The sequence below is a fragment of the Monodelphis domestica genome, chromosome 5, assembly GCF_027887165.1.
Source record: "Monodelphis domestica isolate mMonDom1 chromosome 5, mMonDom1.pri, whole genome shotgun sequence".
NCBI classification, from domain to species: Eukaryota; Metazoa; Chordata; class Mammalia; order Didelphimorphia; family Didelphidae; genus Monodelphis; species Monodelphis domestica.
In genome coordinates, this window is record NC_077231.1 from 35482286 (window position 1) to 35502346 (window position 20061).

A 20061-nucleotide genomic window follows, 5' to 3' on the forward strand; every position below is an offset into this window, starting at 1 on the left:
CCAATATGACCCTTTGTTGAAGTCACCTTCACCTTCCACTATATGAACAGATGATTTGGGGAAGAGAACTGGGATCCTAAGTGTTCAGGAAACTCCCAGAGATACCTATGATCACAGTAAAGGGTCAGTCCTATATCCAACCCCCCATTCTTGGTGACTGGAACCCAGGGAGGTCCTTGCCCCAGCCTCCACAGAAACAATACCTCTAATGGGTTATGGGATGAGTTGTTCATCATTTAATATTCCTTCTGTCTGTGGGGTGGATCGTCTTTTATTCTAGGTATTGTTTCCTAACATAAACTTGAACATATTTATAGTCTTGCCTTGGCATCCTTCCTTCCAAAGCTCCCAGGACTCAAGTCTTCATCCCAAGGATAGACTTATGTCTCCAGTTTATATTTCAAAGAATACAGAGTTTGTGAAGGCCATTGAATTCATTAGGGTCCACAGAGATCCTACTTATATATTTTGCTTCTTTTTTGCCCTCCTAGAACAGATGAAGTCACTTCAACTGGCTCTCATCCTAGATTTGACTTTTGCTTAAGATTAAACCCTAAATGGGTTGTTAGCAAGGACTAGAGTTCAGCTCTTGGAGAATGGAAGGACAAGGTAAGAAATGAGATCCATTTCTAACTGTTCCTTTGATGTTTCTCAGTATCCAAAGGTGCCCTGTGGAAAGACTGGAGAGAAAAAGTTCTACGGAAACCTGTAAGTGGACATCCTTTGAAACCAGACCAAATGATCAAGGAGGAAGGCTTGACCAGCACCAGGGTCTCTGAAGTCCTTGACATGCTGCAGGAACTCATCAATTCTGGCATGTTCAACAAAGGTGAAATAAATGTTATTAAATACATGTCCACAATGGTATCAAATCTTCACAAGGCCTTGGGGGTCCAAAATCAAGAGATTAAAAATCTAATTTTCCAATGTGCCAACATGGGATCAGAAATAAAAGAATATTATGGAATTGAGAAACAGACCTACCAACGGACAGTCCAAGTCCTCAGTGATAAAAACGAGGCACTTGAGAAGGAATTGCAAGATCAAGAAGAAAAATGCATGGACCTTCTTCAGGTCAAAGCAAATTTAGAACATCAGCTGAACATGGCTAATGTAGGGACAAAATTATCTACTGATGAGTCTGTTAAAAGAAAGAGGGCTCTTCTACTAAGACTACAGGAAAAAATCAAGCAGGATTCTGTGGAGGCCCCTGATGCTCAGAAATCTGAAGAATCATTACAACAGGAACTGCTTGAAGAAGTACAGGAAGTGTCCCAGAAAGAGGAGGGTTTACCCAGTAAAAAACCACGCAAGAGTATTAAGTGGGGCATAAACAAACTCAAGAGTCAAATGTTAACAGAGAAATTGACCCAGGCAGCAAAGAGCCTTGCTGGTTTGGAAAAAGGTTCAAAAGAAGAAGAACTTGAAGGAAAGCTGCCCCCTGAGAGGGTCTCTCGGGGAAGGGTCTCCCTAGATCAAGCTGTGTTCTCCAAGTGGAAAATGAAAATAAAAAGTGCTGAATCCAAAGACCAGGAAGGCCAAGTGGAAGAAGGACTTCAGGCAGATCTATCTCAGGTGGGGAAAATTCTGGAACCGTCAGCTGAGCCACTGGCAAAAAGGAAGCTCAAGTCAGGCCAAATCGTTCGGGAGGACTTAGAAAGTCAGAGAGAGGCAGGTGAACTTTCTGAGTCCCAAATCCGGAGAAGGAAGACCAAGGGAAGCCTGGGTGAAGCTACCGAGGCCCAAATCCACAAAAAGAAGTCCAAGGATATCTCGATTCCTGAAGAAGTGCCTGACTTTGCCCCAGCTAAAGCTGAAGGCCCGGTTGTTAAGTCAAAGGCAGGCAAAAAGGGAAAGGGAAAAAAGGGAGCCATTGTGCCAGAAAAGGAAAAAAGTGTGTCTGAACCTGGAACGGGAATCCAGCAAGACTACCAGAAAGCCTTAATGTCTTTCCTGCAACAAAAGATCGATAGTCTGGTGAAAGAGGATCTCAAGGGCGAATTAAAGGATCAGGTCCCCAAGAGCCCAGAGGCTCAAAAGTCATTTAAAATGGTTAAGGAAAAGATCGATGAATACTTCCAAAAAATGGTGGAAATTTTGACTGCCACCTTGAAGAAAGAACAAGAGAAAAAATCAGGAAAACCTGCAGAGCCTGCAAAGGGGGCAAAGAAAGCAGCCGGAGCCATACCTCCACCAATTTCCACCTTGCCTCCAGAGAAAATGGATTCAACCATGCAAAACCTGTACAAACAGCTCATAGCCCAATTGGAAGCACTCAAGGAAGGAGAAGCAGCAGGAAAGGCTTCCAAGGAGGTGGGGGAAGACAAAATGGATGCTCAAATTAAGCCACCTCTCTCAAATGCCGATTTCATAAAACAACTTCAGGAAGAAAGACGAGTGTGGAAGGAGACACAACAACAAAATCGCGAGAAATTAAAGGAATCGGACTCGTGGTTCAGGAGACAGGAGGAAAAGAACAAATGGGAAGAGAAGCAGTCTCAGTGGCAGGCAGAGGAGGAGCTGTGGGAGTCAATGCGGGAGCACTGGAAGCAGAAGGAGAAGAAGCATGAGGCAAAACGGAAACAGTGGGAGGAGGAGGCAACTCAGCATCTGATGGATGTAGAGGACCTAGATCAATGGAAGGAGGAAATGGTCCACAGGTATCAGGACAAAGTAGACAGTCAACAGAAGGAAATACAGAACCAAGGGGAGATGCTTCGGATGCTTTTTGCGGAGAAGGGTGCAGCGTGGCAGAAATCTCAAGAAGAGACGCAGGATCAATCCAAGGAGATCCTGACCTCGAAACCATCTCTGGTACTCAGGGTAGAGTCCTCTCCAATAATGATGATGCCAGAGGATATGGATGAGGTGACTCCAAGACAAGATGTAGCCTATCTCCCTGGTGAGAAGGGATATGATGAATCCCAAGTCAGTTACCTAGCCTCTGTTGCCTCAATGAAAGCCGGAATATTGGGGGTCCAACCAGAGGCTGCCCCTGAAGAAAAATCAGTATCATGGAGCCCTAGTTCTGTTCCTAGGGAAGCTACATCATCATACCCTATTAGCTCTGGGTTAATTCCCACTACAAGGACAAGTGAGGTACCTGGGGAAACCCCAACACGGCAGAGATCTATGGCCCCTGGGGAAATTACATCATTGGGCCCTGCTGCTACTGGGCAGTCCCCATTATTAGGACCACCTTTAGCCACTGGGCAGCCTCCAAGTCCAGGGACCCCTACCTTATCTGGAGAAATTTCAGCCGTATGGCCCACTGATGTACTTGAGCAACCCTTACTATCCATGTATCCTGTCATCCCTGATGACACCACAAAATTGTTGGGTCCTACTACCACTGGGGAAAGGCAAGTATCCTGGGTCTCACCCAGCTTGGAGGTCATCCAAGAGTCCCAGGTTTCTGCTGCCCCTGGAGAAGTCCCAGAATCCTGGGCCCCTCCTCCCGTGGGGCCCCACCAAGCAGCCCAGGTTCCAGCTGCCCCTGGGAAAGACACATCCTCCTTGGCCCGTGGCACCATGGAGCTCCTCCAAGCACTACAGGCTGCTGCCTCTGGGGAAACCCGAGCATCCTTGGCTCCTGGCCCCTTGGGGGACCTTCAAAGATTGCAGGCTGCTGCTGCCCGTGGGGAAATCCCAGCATCCTTGGCCCCTGGAACTTTGGAGTTGTTGCAAGAACTGCAGGCTGCTGCTGCCCGTGGGGAAACACCAGCATCCTTGGCCCCTGGAACGTTGGAGTTGCTGCAAGAACTGCAGGCTGCTGCTGCCCGTGGGGAAACACCAGCATCCTTGGCCCCTGGAACTTTGGAGTTGCTTCAAGAACTGCAGGCTGCTGCTGCCCGTGGGGAAACACCAGCATCCTTGGCCCCTGGAACGTTGGAGTTGCTGCAAGAACTGCAGGCTGCTGCTACCCGTGGGGAAACACCAGCATCCTTGGCCCCTGGAACTTTGGAGTTGCTTCAAGAACTGCAGGCTGCTGCTGCCCGTGAGAAAACACCAGCATCCTTGACCCCTGGAACTTTGGAGTTGCTTCAAGAACTGCAGGCTGCTGCTACCCGTGGGGAAACACCAGCATCCTTGGCTCCTGGCCCCTTGGGGGACCTTCAAAGATTGCAGGCTGCTGCTGCCCGTGGGGAAATCCCAGCATCCTTGGCCCCTGGAACTTTGGAGTTGTTGCAAGAACTGCAGGCTGCTGCTGCCCGTGGGGAAACACCAGCATCCTTGGCCCCTGGAACGTTGGAGTTGCTGCAAGAACTGCAGGCTGCTGCTGCCCGTGGGGAAACACCAGCATCCTTGGCCCCTGGAACTTTGGAGTTGCTTCAAGAACTGCAGGCTGCTGCTGCCCGTGGGGAAACACCAGCATCCTTGGCCCCTAGAACGTTGGAGTTGCTGCAAGAACTGCAGGCTGCTGCTACCCGTGGGGAAACACCAGCATCCTTGGCCCCTGGAACTTTGGAGTTGCTTCAAGAACTGCAGGCTGCTGCTGCCCGTGAGAAAACACCAGCATCCTTGACCCCTGGAACTTTGGAGTTGCTTCAAGAACTGCAGGCTGCTGCTACCCGTGGGGAAACACCAGCATCCTTGGCTCCTGGCCCCTTGGGGGACCTTCAAAGATTGCAGGCTGCTGCTGCCCGTGGGGAAATCCCAGCATCCTTGGCCCCTGGAACTTTGGAGTTGTTGCAAGAACTGCAGGCTGCTGCTGCCCGTGGGGAAACACCAGCATCCTTGGCCCCTGGAACGTTGGAGTTGCTGCAAGAACTGCAGGCTGCTGCTGCCCGTGGGGAAACACCAGCATCCTTGGCCCCTGGAACTTTGGAGTTGCTTCAAGAACTGCAGGCTGCTGCTGCCCGTGGGGAAACACCAGCATCCTTGGCCCCTAGAACGTTGGAGTTGCTTCAAGAACTGCAGGCTGCTGCTGCCCGTGGGGAAACACCAGCATCCTTGGCCCCTAGAACGTTGGAGTTGCTCCAAGAACTGCAGGCTGCTGCTGCCCGTGGGGAAACACCAGCATCCTTGGCCCCTAGAACGTTGGAGTTGCTGCAAGAACTGCAGGCTGCTGCTGCCCGTGGGGAAACACCAGCATCCTTGGCCCCTGGAACTTTGGAGTTGCTTCAAGAACTGCAGGCTGCTGCTGCCCGTGGGGAAACACCAGCATCCTTGGCCCCTGGAACGTTGGAGTTGCTGCAAGAACTGCAGGCTGCTGCTGCCCGTGGGGAAACACCAGCATCCTTGGCCCCTGGAACGTTGGAGTTGCTTCAAGAACTGCAGGCTGCTGCTGCCCGTGGGGAAACACCAGCATCCTTGGCCCCTAGAACGTTGGAGTTGCTGCAAGAACTGCAGGCTGCTGCTGCCCGTGGGGAAACACCAGCATCCTTGGCCCCTAGAACGTTGGAGTTGCTGCAAGAACTGCAGGCTGCTGCTGCCCGTGGGGAAACACCAGCATCCTTGGCCCCTAGAACGTTGGAGTTGCTGCAAGAACTGCAGGCTGCTGCTGCCCGTGGGAAAACTCCAGCATCCTTGGCCCCTGGAACGTTGGAGTTGCTTCAAGAACTGCAGGCTGCTGCTGCCCGTGGGGAAACACCAGCATCCTTGGCCCCTAGAACGTTGGAGTTGCTTCAAGAACTGCAGGCTGCTGCTGCCCGTGGGGAAACACCAGCATCCTTGGCCCCTGGAACGTTGGAGTTGCTCCAAGAACTGCAGGCTGCTGCTGCCCGTGGGGAAACACCAGCATCCTTGGCCCCTAGAACGTTGGAGTTGCTGCAAGAACTGCAGGCTGCTGCTGCCCGTGGGGAAACACCAGCATCCTTGGCCCCTGGAACGTTGGAGTTGCTGCAAGAACTGCAGGCTGCTGCTGCCCGTGGGAAAACTCCAGCATCCTTGGCCCCTGGAACGTTGGAGTTGCTTCAAGAACTGCAGGCTGCTGCTGCCCGTGGGGAAACACCAGCATCCTTGGCCCCTAGAACGTTGGAGTTGCTTCAAGAACTGCAGGCTGCTGCTGCCCGTGGGGAAACACCAGCATCCTTGGCCCCTGGAACGTTGGAGTTGCTCCAAGAACTGCAGGCTGCTGCTGCCCGTGGGGAAACACCAGCATCCTTGGCCCCTGGAACTTTGGAGTTGCTGCAAGAACTGCAGGCTGCTGCTGCCCGTGGGGAAACACCAGCATCCTTGGCCCCTGGAACGTTGGAGTTGCTGCAAGAACTGCAGGCTGCTGCTGCCCGTGGGGAAACACCAGCATCCTTGGCCCCTGGAACTTTGGAGTTGCTTCAAGAACTGCAGGCTGCTGCTGCCCGTGGGGAAACACCAGCATCCTTGGCCCCTGGAACGTTCGAGTTGCTTCAAGAACTGCAGGCTGCTGCTGCCCGTGGGGAAACACCAGCATCCTTGGCCCCTAGAACATTGGAGTTGCTGCAAGAACTGCAGGCTGCTGCTGCCCGTGGGGAAACACCAGCATCCTTGGCCCCTGGAACGTTGGAGTTGCTGCAAGAACTGCAGGCTGCTGCTGCCCGTGGGGAAACACCAGCATCCTTGGCCCCTAGAACTTTGGAGTTGCTTCAAGAACTGCAGGCTGCTGCTGCCCGTGGGGAAACACCAGCATCCTTGGCCCCTGGAACGTTGGAGTTGCTGCAAGAACTGCAGGCTGCTGCTGCCCGTGGGGAAACACCAGCATCCTTGGCCCCTAGAACATTGGAGTTGCTGCAAGAACTGCAGGCTGCTGCTGCCCGTGGGGAAACACCAGCATCCTTGGCCCCTGGAACTTTGGAGTTGCTCCAAGGACTGCAGGCAGTTGCCCCACCAGGGGAAGTCCTACCATCCTTGGCTCCAGGCCCCTTGGAAGGCCTTCAAGGATTGCAGGCTGCTGCTGCCCCTAGGGAAGCCCAAGCCTCCTTGGCACCTGGATCCTTGGGGCTCCTCCAAGCACTGCAGACTGCTGCTGCCCCTGGAGAAGCCCGAGGATCTTTGCCCCCTGGAACCTTGGAGCTCCTCCAAGCACTGCAGGCTGCTGCTGCCCCTGGGGAAGCCCGAGCCTCCTTGGCTTCTAGCCCTTTGGGGCTCCTCCAAGAACTGCAAGCTGCTGCTGCCCCTGGAGAAGCCCGAGGATCTTTGCCCCCTGGAACCTTGGAGCTCCTCCAAGCACTTCAGGCTGCTGTCACCCCTAGGGAAGCTCCAGCTTCCTTGGCTCCTGGCCCTTTGGGGCTCCTCCAAGCACTGCAGGCTGCTGCTGCCCCTGGAGGAGCCCGAGTATCTTTGCCCCCTGGAACCTTGGAGCTCCTCCAAACATTGCAGGCTGCTGTTCCCCCTGGGGAAACCCGAGCATCCCTGCCCCCTGGAGCCTTGGATCTAGTCCAAGCACTGCAAGCTGCTGTCCCCCGTAGGGAAGCCCCAGCCTCATTGGCCCCTGGAGCCTTGGAGCTCATCCAAGCACTGAAGGATGCTGCTGCTGCCCCTGAGGAAGCCCAAGCATCCTTAGCTCCTGGAGCCTTGGAGCTCCTCCAAATTCTGCAGGCTGCTGCTGCCCCTGAAGAAGTTCCAGCCCCCTTGGCCCCTGGAGCCTTGGAGCTCATCCAAGCACTGAAGGCTACTGGTGCTCCTGGGGAAGCCCCAGCACCCTTGGCCCCTGGAGCCTTGGAGGTTGTCCAAGGACTGCAGGCTGCCGCAGCCCCCGAAGAGGCCACAGCACCCTTGGCCCCTGGAGCCTTGGGGGTCCTCCAAGGACTGCAGGCTGCCGCAGCCCCCGGAGAAGTCCCAGCACACTTGGCCCCTGGGGCCTTGGGGATTCCCCAAGGACTACAGGCCGCCCCCGGGGAAGCCCCAGCGCCCTTGGCCCCTGGAGCCTTGGAGCTCCTCCAAGCACTGCAGGCTGCCGCCGCCCCTGGGGAAGCCCCAGCGCCCTTGGCCCCTGGAGCCTTGGAGCTCCTCCAAGCACTGCAGGCTGCCGCCGCCCCTGGGGAAGCCCCAGCGTCCTTGGCCCCTGGAGCCTTGGAGCTCCTCCAAGCACTGCAGGCTGCCGCCGCCCCCGGGGAAGCCCCAGCGCCCTTGGCCCCTGGGGCCTTGGAGCTCCTCCGAGGACTGCAGGCTGCCGCCGCCCCCGGGGAAGCCCCAGCGCCCTTGGCCCCTGGGGCCTTGGAGCTCCTCCAAGCACTGCAGGCTGCCGCCGCCCCCGGGGAAGCCCCAGCGCCCTTGGCCCCTGGGGCCTTGGAGCTCCTCCAAGCACTGCAGGCTGCCGCCGCCCCCGGGGAAGCTCCAGCGCCCTTGGCCCCTGGGGCCTTGGAGCTCCTCCAAGCACTGCAGGCTGCCGCCGCCCCCGGGGAAGCCCCAGCGCCCTTGGCCCCTGGGGCCTTGGGGGTCCTCCAAGCACTGCAGGCTGCCGCCGCCCGTGGAGAAGCCCCAGCGCCCTTGGCCCCTGGGGCCTTGGGGGTCCTCCAAGCACTGCAGGCTGCCGCCGCCCCTGGGGAAGCCCCAGCGCCCTTGGCCCCTGGGGCCTTGGGGGTCCTCCAAGGACTGCAGGCTGCCGCCGCCCCTGGGGAAGCCCCAGCGCCCTTGGCCCCTGGGGCCTTGGGGGTCCTCCAAGGACTGCAGGCTGCCGCCGCCCCTGGGGAAGCCCCAGCGCCCATGGCCCCTGGAGCCTTGGAGCTCCTCCAAGGACTGCAGGCTGCCGCCGCCCCTGGGGAAGCCCCAGCGCCCTTGGCCCCTGGGGCCTTGGGGGTCCTCCAAGGACTGCAGGCTGCCGCCGCCCCTGGGGAAGCCCCAGCGCCCTTGGCCCCTGGGGCCTTGGGGGTCCTCCAAGGACTGCAGGCTGCGGCCCCCCCTGGGGAAGCCCCAGCGCCCTTGGCCCCTGGGGCCTTGGGGGTCCTCCAAGGACTGCAGGCTGCCGCCGCCCCTGGGGAAGCCCCAGCGCCCTTGGCCCCTGGAGCCTTGGAGCTCCTCCAAGCACTGCAGGCTGCCGCCGCCCCTGGGGAAGCCCCAGCGCCCTTGGCCCCTGGAGCCTTGGAGCTCCTCCAAGCACTGCAGGCTGCCGCCGCCCCTGGGGAAGCCCCAGCGCCCTTGGCCCCTGGAGCCTTGGGGGTCCTCCAAGCACTGCAGGCTGCCGCCGTCCCTGGGGAAGCCCCAGCGCCCTTGGCCCCTGGAGCCTTGGAGCTCCTCCAAGCACTGCAGGCTGCCGCCGCCCCTGGGGAAGCCCCAGCGCCCTTGGCCCCTGGAGCCTTGGGGGTCCTCCAAGCACTGCAGGCTGCCGCCGCCCGTGGAGAAGCCCCAGCGCCCTTGGCCCCTGGAGCCTTGGGGGTCCTCCAAGGACTGCAGGCTGCCGCCGCCCCTGGGGAAGCCCCAGCGCCCTTGGCCCCTGGAGCCTTGGGGGTCCTCCAAGGACTGCAGGCTGCCGCCGCCCCTGGGGAAGCCCCAGCGCCCTTGGCCCCTGGAGCCTTGGGGGTCCTCCAAGCACTGCAGGCTGCCGCCGCCCCTGGGGAAGCCCCAGCGCCCTTGGCCCCTGGAGCCTTGGAGCTCCTCCAAGCACTGCAGGCTGCCGCCGCCCCTGGGGAAGCCCCAGCGCCCTTGGCCCCTGGAGCCTTGGAGCTCCTCCAAGCACTGCAGGCTGCCGCCGCCCCTGGGGAAGCCCCAGCGCCCTTGGCCCCTGGGGCCTTGGGGGTCCTCCAAGCACTGCAGGCTGCCGCCGCCCCTGGGGAAGCCCCAGCGCCCTTGGCCCCTGGGGCCTTGGGGGTCCTCCAAGCACTGCAGGCTGCCGCCGCCCCTGGGGAAGCCCCAGCGCCCTTGGCCCCTGGGGCCTTGGAGCTCCTCCAAGCACTGCAGGCTGCCGCCGCCCCTGGGGAAGCCCCAGCGCCCTTGGCCCCTGGGGCCTTGGAGCTCCTCCAAGCACTGCAGGCTGCCGCCGCCCCTGGGGAAGCCCCAGCGCCCTTGGCCCCTGGGGCCTTGGAGCTCCTCCAAGCACTGCAGGCTGCCGCCGCCCGTGGGGAAGCCCCAGCGCCCTTGGCCCCTGGGGCCTTGGGGGTCCTCCAAGGACTGCAGGCTGCCGCCGCCCCTGGGGAAGCCCCAGCACCCTTGGCCCCTGGGGCCTTGGGGGTCCTCCAAGGACTGCAGGCTGCCGCCGCCCCTGGGGAAGCCCCAGCACCCTTGGCCCCTGGGGCCTTGGAGGTCCTCCAGGCACAGCAGGCTGCTGCTGCCCCTGGGGAAGCCCCAGCACCCTTGGCCCCTGGGGCCTTGGAGGTCCTCCAGGCACAGCAGGCTGCTGCTGCCCCTGGGGAAGCCCCAGCACCCTTGGCCCCTGGAGCCTTGGAGCTCCTCCAGGCATTGCAGGCTGCTGCCACCCCTGGGGAAGCTTCAGCATCCTGGGCTGCTGCCCTCTTGGGGACCCTCCAAGCACTTCAGACTCCTGCTGCCCCTGGGGAAGCCCGAGCATCCTTGGCCCCTGGTGCCTTGGAGGTTCTCCAGGCACAGCAGGCTGCTGCTCCCCCTAGGGAACCTTCAGTATCCTGGGCTCCTGGCCCTTTAGGGCCCCTCCAAGCATCCCAGGCTGCTGCTGCCCCTGGGGAAGCCCGAGCATCCTTGGCCCCTGGTGCCTTGGAGGTTCTCCAGGCACAGCAGGCTGCTGCCCCCCCTAGGGAACCTTCAGTATCCTTGGCCCCTGGCCCCTTGGGGCCCCTCCAAGCATCACAGGTTACTGTTGCCCCAGAGCCACCTACAACGTCATGGGCCCCTACAGCTCCTGGGGAACTCCAAATGTCATGGACCCCTACAAGCCCAGAATTCCAAATGTCATGGGCCCCTACCACCCCAGGACAATCCCAAATGTCATGGGCCCCTACAGCTAATGAGGAACTTCAAATGTCATGGGCCCCTAAAGCCCCGGGGCAGCTCCAAATGGCTTGGGCCTCTAAAGCCCCAGGGGAGTCACAAGGGACTACTATGGGGCCACAACAGGTTCCTCCAACCAGTGTGGCCCCTGAGCAACCCCAAATATCAAGGCAGCCCATTAGTTCTGCAAAGCTCCAAGCACCATTGGATTCTAGACAGCTTTCCACACTGGATGTCCCTGTAGCCCCTGGGCAGCCCCCCACACTTGTGGCCTCTACTACCCCTGGACTGCCCCTGACGACAGCCCCTGCTGTCTCTGGACAGCCCCCCATATCTGTGTCTCATGCTGTACCTGGACAACCTACAACATTGTGGACCTCTGCTGTCCCTGGACAACCCCCAACATTTGGGGCCCCTACAGCTCCTGGACAGCTCCCCACACTTGTGGCCCCTGCTGTTACTGGACAGCCCCCAACATTGCAGCCCTCTGCTGTGCCTGGAAAGCCCCCAATATTGCAGCCCTCTGCTGCCCAAAGACAACTCCCCACACCTGTGGCCCCTGCTGTGCCTGGACAGCCCCCAACATTGCAGCCTTCTGCTGTGCCTGGACAGCCCCCAACATTGTGGTCCTCTGCTGTGCCTGGACAGCTGCCAACATTGCAGCCCTCTGCTGCCCAAGGACAACCCCCCACACCTCTGTCCCCTGCTGTTCCTGGACAGCCCCCAACATTGTGGCCCTCTGCTGTGCCTGGACAGCCCCCAACATTGCAGCCTTCTGCTGTGCCTGGACAGCCTCCAACATTGTGGCCCTCTGCTGTGCCTGGACAGCCCCCAACATTGCAGCCTTCTGTTGCCCAAGGACAACCCCCCACACCCGTGGCACCTGCTGTGCTTGGACAGCCCCCAACATGGCAGCCCTCTGCTGTGCCTGGACAGCCCCCAACATTGCAGCCCTCTGCTGTGCCTGGGCAGCCCCCAACATTGCAGCCCTCTGCTGCCCAAAGACAACTCCCCACACCTGTGGCCCCTGCTGTGCCTGGACAGCCCCCAACATTGCAGTCCTCTGCTGTGCCTGGACAACCTCCAACATTGCAGCCCTCTGCTGTGCCTGGGCAGCCCCCAACATTGCAGCCCTCTGCTGCCCAAAGACAACTCCCCACACCTGTGGCCCCTGCTGTGCCTGGACAGCCCCCACCATTGCAGCCTTCTGCTGTGCCTGGACAGCCCCCAACATTGCAGCCCTCTGCTGTGCCTGGACAGCCCCCAACATTGCAGCCCTCTGCTGTGCCTGGACAGCCCCCAACATTGCAGCCCTCTGCTGCCCAAGGACAACTCCCCACACCTGTGGCCCCTGCTGTGCCTGGACAGCCCCCAACATTGTGGCCCTCTGCTGTGCCTGGACAACCGCAAATACCTATATTTCCTGCCATACCTGAACAGCTCCCCAAACCTGTGGCCCCTGCTGTTCCTGGACAGCTCCCCACACCTCTGGATCCTTCTGTGACTAAATGGCCCCCCACAGCTGTGGCCCCTGCTGTGCCTGGACAGCCCCCAACACTTGTGGCTCCTGCTGTTCCTGGACAACCCTCAACATTGTGGCCCTCTGCTGTGCCTGGACAACCCCCAACATTTGTGGCTCCTGCTGTTCCTGGACAGCCCCCCACATCTCTGGCTCCTGCTGTGCCTGGACAGGCCCCCACACCTCTGGCTCCTGCTCTGCCCGGACAACCCCCCACACCTGTGGCCCCTACTATTCCTGGACAGCCCCCAACATTGTGGCCCTCTGCTATACATGGAAAACCCCCAACACTTGTGGCTCCTGCCATACCTGGACAGCCCCCCACACCTGTGGCATCTGTTGTTCCTGGACAGCTTCCCACACCTCAGGATTCTGCTGTGCCTATGTGGCCCCCCACGGCTGTGACCCCTGCTGTGCCTGGACAACCCCCAACACTTGTGGCTCCTACTATTCCTGGACAGCCCCCAACATTGTGGCCCTCTGCTGTGCCTGGACAACCCCCAACATTGTGGCCCTCTGCTGTTCCTGGACAGCCCTCCACACCTGTGGGCCCTGCTGTTACTGGACAGCCCCCCATGCCTGTGGCTCCTGCTGTGCCTGGACAACCCCCCACAGCTGTGGCCCCTGCTGTGCCTGGACAGCCCCCAACATTGTGGCCCTCTGCTGTGCCTGGACAACCCCCAACACTTGTGGCTCCTGCCATACCTGGACAGCCCCCCACACCTCTGGCTCCTGCTGTGCCTGGACAGCCCCCCACACTTGTGACCCCTGCTGTTCCTGGACAGCCCCCAACATTGTGGCCCTCTGCTGTGCCTGGACAACCCCCAACACTTGTGGCTCCTGCCATACCTGGACAGCCCCCCATATCTCTGGCTCCTGCTGTGCCTGGACAGGCCCCCACACCTCTGGCTCCTGCTGTGCCTGGACAGTCCCCCACACCTATGGCCTCTGCTGTTCCTGGGCAGCCCCCAACATTGTGGCCCTCTGCTGCCCAAGGACAACCCCCCACAGCTGTGGCTCCTGCTGTTCCTGGACAGCCCCCAACATTGTGGCCCTCTGCTGTGCCTGGACAACCCCCAATACTTGTGGCTCCTGCTATGCCTGGACAGCCCCCCATACTTGTGGCCCCTATTATTCCTGGACAGCCTCCCACACCTCTGGTTCCTGCTGTGCCTGGACAGCCCCCCACACTTGTGGCTCCTGCTGTCCCTGGACAGCCCCCCATATCTGTGGCTCCTGCTATTCCTGGACTGCCCCCAACACCTGTAGCCACTGCTGTGCCTGGACAACCCCCAACACTTGTGGCTCCTGCTGTGCCTGGACAGCCCCCTACATCTGTGGCTCCTGCTATTCCTGGACGGCCCCCCACACCTGTAGCCACTGCTATGCCTGGACAGCCCCCCACACTGGTGGCCCCTGCTATTCCTGGACAGCCCCCCACATCTCTGGCTCCTGCTGTGCCTGGACAGCCCCCCATATCTATGGCTCCTGTTATTCCTGGACGGCCCCCCACACCTGTAGCCACTGCTGTGCCTGGACAACCCCCAACACTTGTGGCTCCTGCCATACCTGGACAGCCCCCCCCACCTGTGGCCACTGTTGTGCCTGGACAGCCCCCCATGCCACTGGTTACTGCTGTGCCTGGACAGCCCCCAATATTGTGGCCCTCTGCTGTGCCTGGACAGTCCCCAACATTTGTGGTTCCTGCCATACCTGGACAACCCCCCACACCTCTGTCTCCTGCTGTGCTTGCACAACCCTCAACATTGTTGCCCTCTGCTGTGCCTGGACAACCCCCAACACTTGTGGCTCCTGTCATACCCGAACAGCTCTCCACACCTGTGGCCCTTGCTGTTCCTGGACGGCCCCCCACACCTCTGGATCCTGCTGTGCCTGGACAGCCCCCAACATTGTGGCCCTCTGCTGTGCCTGGACAACTCCCAACATTTGTGTCTCCTTCCACACCTGGACAGCTCCTCACACCTGTAGCCCCTGCTGTGCCTGGACAGCTCCCTATAACTCTGGCTCCTGCTGTGCCTGGACAGCCTCCAACATTGTGGCCCTCTGCTGTACCTGGACAACCCCCAACACTTGTGGCTCCTGGCATACCTGGACGGCCCCACACACCTTTGGATCCTTCTGTGCCTGGACAGCTCCCTATAACTCTGGCTCCTGCTGTGCCTGGACAGCCTCCAACATTGTGGCCCTCTGCTGTACCTGGACAACCCCCAACACTTGTGGCTCCTGGTATACCTGGACAGCCCCACACACCTCTGGATCCTTCTGTGCCAGGACGGCCCCCCACACCTCTGGATACTGATGTTCCTGGACAGTCCCCAACAATGTGGTCCTCTGTTGTTCCTGGACAGCCCCCAACACTTGTGGCTCCTGCCATACCTGGACAGCCTCCCACACCTCTGGCTCCTTCTGTTCCTGGACAGTCCCCAACACTGTGGCCCTCTGTTCTTCCTGGACAGCCCCCAACACTTGTGGCTCCTACCATACCTGGACAGCCTCCCAAACCTGTGTCCCCTGCTGTTCCTGGACAGTCCCCCACACCTCTGGCTCCTGCTGTCCCTGGACAGCCCCCAACATTTTGGCCCTCTGCTGTGCCTGGACAACCCCCAACACTTGTGGCTCCTGCCATACCTGGGCAGCCCTCCACGCCTGCTGTTCCTGGACAGTCCCCCACAACTCTGGCTTCTGCTGTGCCTGGACAGCCCCCAACATTGTGGCCCTTTGCTCTGCCTGGACAGCCCCCAACACTTGTGGCTCCTGCCATACCTGGACAGCCCTCCACACCTGTGGCCCCCACTGTTCCTGGACAACCCCCCACACCTCTGGATCCTGCTATGCCTGGACAGCCCCCAATATTGTGGCCCTCTGCTCTGCCTGGACAGCTTCCAACATTGTGGCCCTCTGCTGTGCCTGGACAACTACCAACACTTATGGCTCCTTCCATACCTGGACAGCCTATCATACCTGTGGCCCCTGCTGTCCCTGGACAACCCTCAATAACTATGACTCCTCCCATACCTGGACAGCCCCCCCCACCAATGGTCCCTGCTGTTCCTGGACAGGCCCCCACACCTCTGGATCCTGCTATGCCTAAATGGCCCCCTACATCTATGGCCCCTGTTGTGCCTGGACAACCCCCAACACCTGTGGTTCCTGCCATACCTGGACAACCCCCCACATCTGTGGCTCCTGATGTTCCTGGATGGCCCCCAAAACCTCTGGCTCCTGCTGTTCCTGGACAGCCGCCCACACCTGTGGCCCCTGCTGTCCCAGGACGGCCCCCTACACCTGTGCTTCCTGGTATGCCTGGACGGCCTTCCACACCTCTGGCTCCTGCTGTGCCTGGACAGGCCCCTATACCTGGAGCACCTGCTGTGCCTGGATGGCCCCCAACATTGTGGCCCTCTTTAGCTCCAGAACAGCTCCCCACACCTGTGATCTCTGCTATACCTGGACAGCCCCCCATACCTGGGGGTCTTGCTATGCCTGGACAGCCCCCCACACCTGTGATTCCTGCTATGCCTGGATGGCCTTCCACTCTTCTGGCTCCTGCTATGCCTGGACAGCCCTCTATACCTGGGGTGCCTGCTATGCCTGGATGGCCCCCAACATTGTGGCCTTCTGTAGCTCCTGGACAGCTCCCTACAACTGGGGCTCCTACTATACCTGGACAACCCCCCACATCTGTGGCCCCTGCTATACCTGGACAGGCCCCCACACCTATGGCTTCTGCTGTTCCTGGACGGCCCCCCACACCTGTTGCCCCTGCTGTTTCTGGACAGCCCCCCACACCTGTGGTTCCTGCTATGCCTGGATGGCCTTCCACTCTTCTGGCTCCTGCTGTGCCTGGACAGCCCCCTATACCTGGGGTGTCTGCTGTTCCTGGATGGCCCCCAACATTGTGGCCTTCTGTAGCTCCTGGACAGCTCCCTACAACTGGGGCTCCTACTATACCTGGACAACCCCCCACATCTGTGGCCCCTGCTATACCTGGGTGGCCCCCCACACCTGTGGCTACTGCTGTTCCTGAACGGCCCCCTACACCTATTGCCTTTGCTGTCTCTGGACGGCCCCCCACACCTGTGGCCCCTGCTGTTCCTAGAGGGCCCCCCACACCTGGGCCCCCTGTTGTCCCTGGACAGCCCCCCACATCTGTGGTCCCTGCTATTCCTGGAGGACCCCCCAATCCTATGACTCCTGCTGTACTTGGTCAATCCCCATTATTGTGGCCCTCTACAGTGCCTGGAGAGCCCCCAACATTGTGGCCTTCTGCTGTACCTGGACAGCCCCCAACATTGTGGCCTTCTGCTGTACCTGGACAGCCCCCAACATTGTGGCCCTCTTCTGTGCCTGGACAGCCACCTATACCTGAAGTTCCTGCTTTGCCTGGACAGCCCACAACACTGTGGCCCTCTGCTGTGTCTAGGGAACCCCCCATACCTGTGGCTCCTTCTGTTCCTGGACAGCCCCCAACAATTTGGCCCTCGGCTGTGCCTGGACAGTCCCCAACACTGTGGCCCTCTTCTATGACTGGACAGCTACCGGTACCTGTAGTTCCTGCTGTGCCTGGAGAGCTCCCTATACCTGTGTCTCCTTCTGTGCCTGGACAGCCTCCAACACTGTGGCCCTCTGCTCTTCCTGGACAACCTCCAATATTATGGCCCTCTGCAATGCCTGGACAGCCCCCTGTACCTGCAATTCCTTCTGTGCCTGGAGAGCTCCCCATACCTGTGTCTCCTTCCATGCCTGGACACCCCCCAACACTGTGGCCCTCTGCTGTGACTGGACAGCCCCCAACATTGTGGCCCTCTGCTGTGCCTGGACAGCCTCCAACATTGTGGCCCTCTGCTGTGCCTGGACAGCCCCCAACACTGGGGCCCTCTGCTGTACCTGGACAGCCCCCAACACTGGGGCCCTCTGCTGTACCTGGACAGCCCCCAACACTGTGGCCCTCTCCTGTACCTGGACAGCCCCCAACACTGGGGCCCTCTGCTGTACCTGGACAGCCACCAACATTGTGGCCCTCTTCTGTACCTGGACAGCCACCAACATTGTGGCCCTCTTCTGTACCTGGACAGCCACCAACATTGTGGCCCCCTACTGCTCCTGAGGAAACCTATATGCCACAGTTGTTTCCTTCTTCTAGACAGTCTTCAATGCTGGTCCCACCTACACAATGGCCACTGAAGACATTGGTTCCTGATAGTCTTAGACAGTCTCTAACATCAGGGCGACCTTCTGCCATTGAAAAACCCAGAACAGACTTGGGCCCATCTTTGCGACAGTCACTCAAGACATCAGTTCCTGATAGTCTTAGACAGTCTCTTACATCAAGGCGACCTTCTGCCCTTGAAAAACCCAGAACAGACTTGGACCCACCTACGCGACAGTCACTTAAGACATCAGTTCCTGATAGTCTTAGACAGTCTCTAACATCAGGGAGACCTTCTGCCATTGAAAAACCCAGAACAGACTTGGAACCACCTACTCGACAGTCACTTAAGACATCAGTTCCTGATAGTCTTAGACAGTCTCTAACAACAGGGCAACCTTCTGCCCTTGAAAAACCCAGAACAGACTTGGACCCACCTACATCTCTGAAGCCAGTTTCAGGTCCTTCTGCCCCAAAGTTTGAGAAGCCCCTGTTCCCTTCCATTTATGGAAAACCCCCAACAGAACGGCCCCCAGGAATGTTGAAGAAAATGCAGCCTTTCCCCCCCAAAAAGGTAGAGACTGGTTACAAGGCACTATCACCTCAACCATCTGCCCTTGCTGAGCAATACTTTCCTGCCTTTATGTTTCCAAAATCACCACCTCCACCATCTACTCAGATTCTTCAAATGCCACTGTCTTCTACCCCAAAGGTCCAGAAAGTCTATCTCCCTCCTATAGAAGCCAAGCTCCTGACTTTTCCCTCTCGTGTAGTGACTGACAAAGCGAAGACTGAGAAACCCATGACAAGAGTGCCCCCTTCCTCTCCTGGAGACCACTTTGCTGCTCTTCTTCCTGAGGAAAACCGATACTTTATTGATGTTGAGAATCAAAAGAAGAACTTGATAATCCTTGGCCAAGCAGCAGAAGGTCTTCAATTGCCCATGAAGCTGAATCACAAAGCTAAGGAACTTGTAAATGAGACCCATTATACGAATCTAATCAGGTTGGGACACTTGTTCCGCAAGTACATTGCCTATAGGCTGATCCAGAGTGCCAGGTAGAGAGTGTGTACATCTAGCTTCATGGGGGTGGGGAGGAGATTCTTCTTTAGAAGGGAAGAGAAGGGTTGGGGGTAGAATGTTAAGAGTTGAAGAATACAAGAAAATATTTTTCGAGTACTAAGAAATCCTGAAAGTTGGAACCAGTTGTCCAACCATTCCAAGTTTCTGTCTCTGACAACAAAAAAGAATAATTTCTTAATTACCTTTTACAATTTTAACCTCAAAAGGGTAGAATGCATCTTAAACATCTCTACCATCTCTTCATTGACAGATATGGAACCCTGGATATTCCTTTTTTGTTTAAAAAAAAACAAAAAAACCACTTTATCTTCTGTCTTTGAATTAATACTACATATTAGTTCCAAGGCAGAAGAGCAGTAAGGATTAGGCAATTGAGTTTAAATGACTTGTCCAGGGTCACACACCTAGGAAATGTCTCAGGTCAGATTTGAGAATCTCTATATTGCTAATAGGCTCTGTGTGTGTGTGTGTGTGTGTGATGGGGTGGAGGAGAAAGGTTACTGATACCTCTGCTAAGACGGAGGGGGGGGGGTGTGTGTTAATATACTGAACTTGGAGTCGGGAAACATCTCCATTCTCACCCTGACACTCACTAGCTATGTGACCATAGGCAAAGTCAATATCTCTAAGTCCTGGTTTCCAACTTTGTAAAATGTAGAGTTGAACTAAGGTCTCATTCCAGCTCTAAAATCTCTGCTCCTGTGATTCTTTTTGAGAAGCTATGATACCTGCTACTAATCTGTTGTTGTTTAATAAGACTATATGCTTCAGCAAAAAGATGCTGTTTAAAAGAAACTGATTCTTTATCCTCGTGGAGGCATGAATGTGCTACTGGGGAATGAAGTTTTAAGGAAGAATTGGTGATAATGTTAATTTCAAGTTGCTAGCAGAAATCATTGTTTCTGTACTAAGTAAGGTCAGTGATCTACTCTTCCATTCCAATCTAGCATTTTTTGAAACTATAAAAATGTCATTCTCTTTTGCCTTATATCTTATTTTGCACCAAAGTGCTAAAAATTTGTGTTTTTAAAAATGTTTCTTTTGGATGAGTGTCAGTTCACATTTACCTTGATTAACAGAATCAAGTTGATTCACAGAATATAGTTATACATGATCAGGTTAATGTGCTTGAACATCCTGTGATCCATTTACAATGTGTGGATATCTTTCTCTGAAGGAATTAAACGGAGCACATCATTAGACACCTTGGCAGAACTTTAAGACCCTAGGATTTATCTAGTCAGAATTAGAGGGAGTGTAGGATCAGAAGTGCTTTGTGAAGGTCTCTATAGGGAGTAAGAAGATCTTTTTCTCTCTGCCTTTTCACTCCCAAAATCCAGTTACTGCTAGATGTCATCAGTAATGGATCAGTAAACAGTTCAAGTGTTGATTCAAGAAAAATTCAGGAAAAATTAAAGGGGTAGCAATACATATTCCATATGAACACAGAAAGATAGCCAATGGAGGAAAGGA

At 57.4% G+C, this 20061-nt stretch overlaps 1 protein-coding gene across 1 annotated transcript in view; it reads left to right on the top strand.

Annotated features, from left to right (window-relative positions):
• The window catches only part of LOC103096772 (mucin-12-like), a 238391-nt gene that overhangs the window by 40014 nt on the left and 178316 nt on the right, over positions 1 to 20061 (top strand). Inside the window, exon 4 of the mRNA XM_056800624.1 lies at positions 656 to 18563. Within this exon, the coding sequence (XP_056656602.1) occupies positions 656 to 18563 (17908 nt within the window). The remainder of the gene's footprint in view (positions 1 to 655; positions 18564 to 20061) is intronic.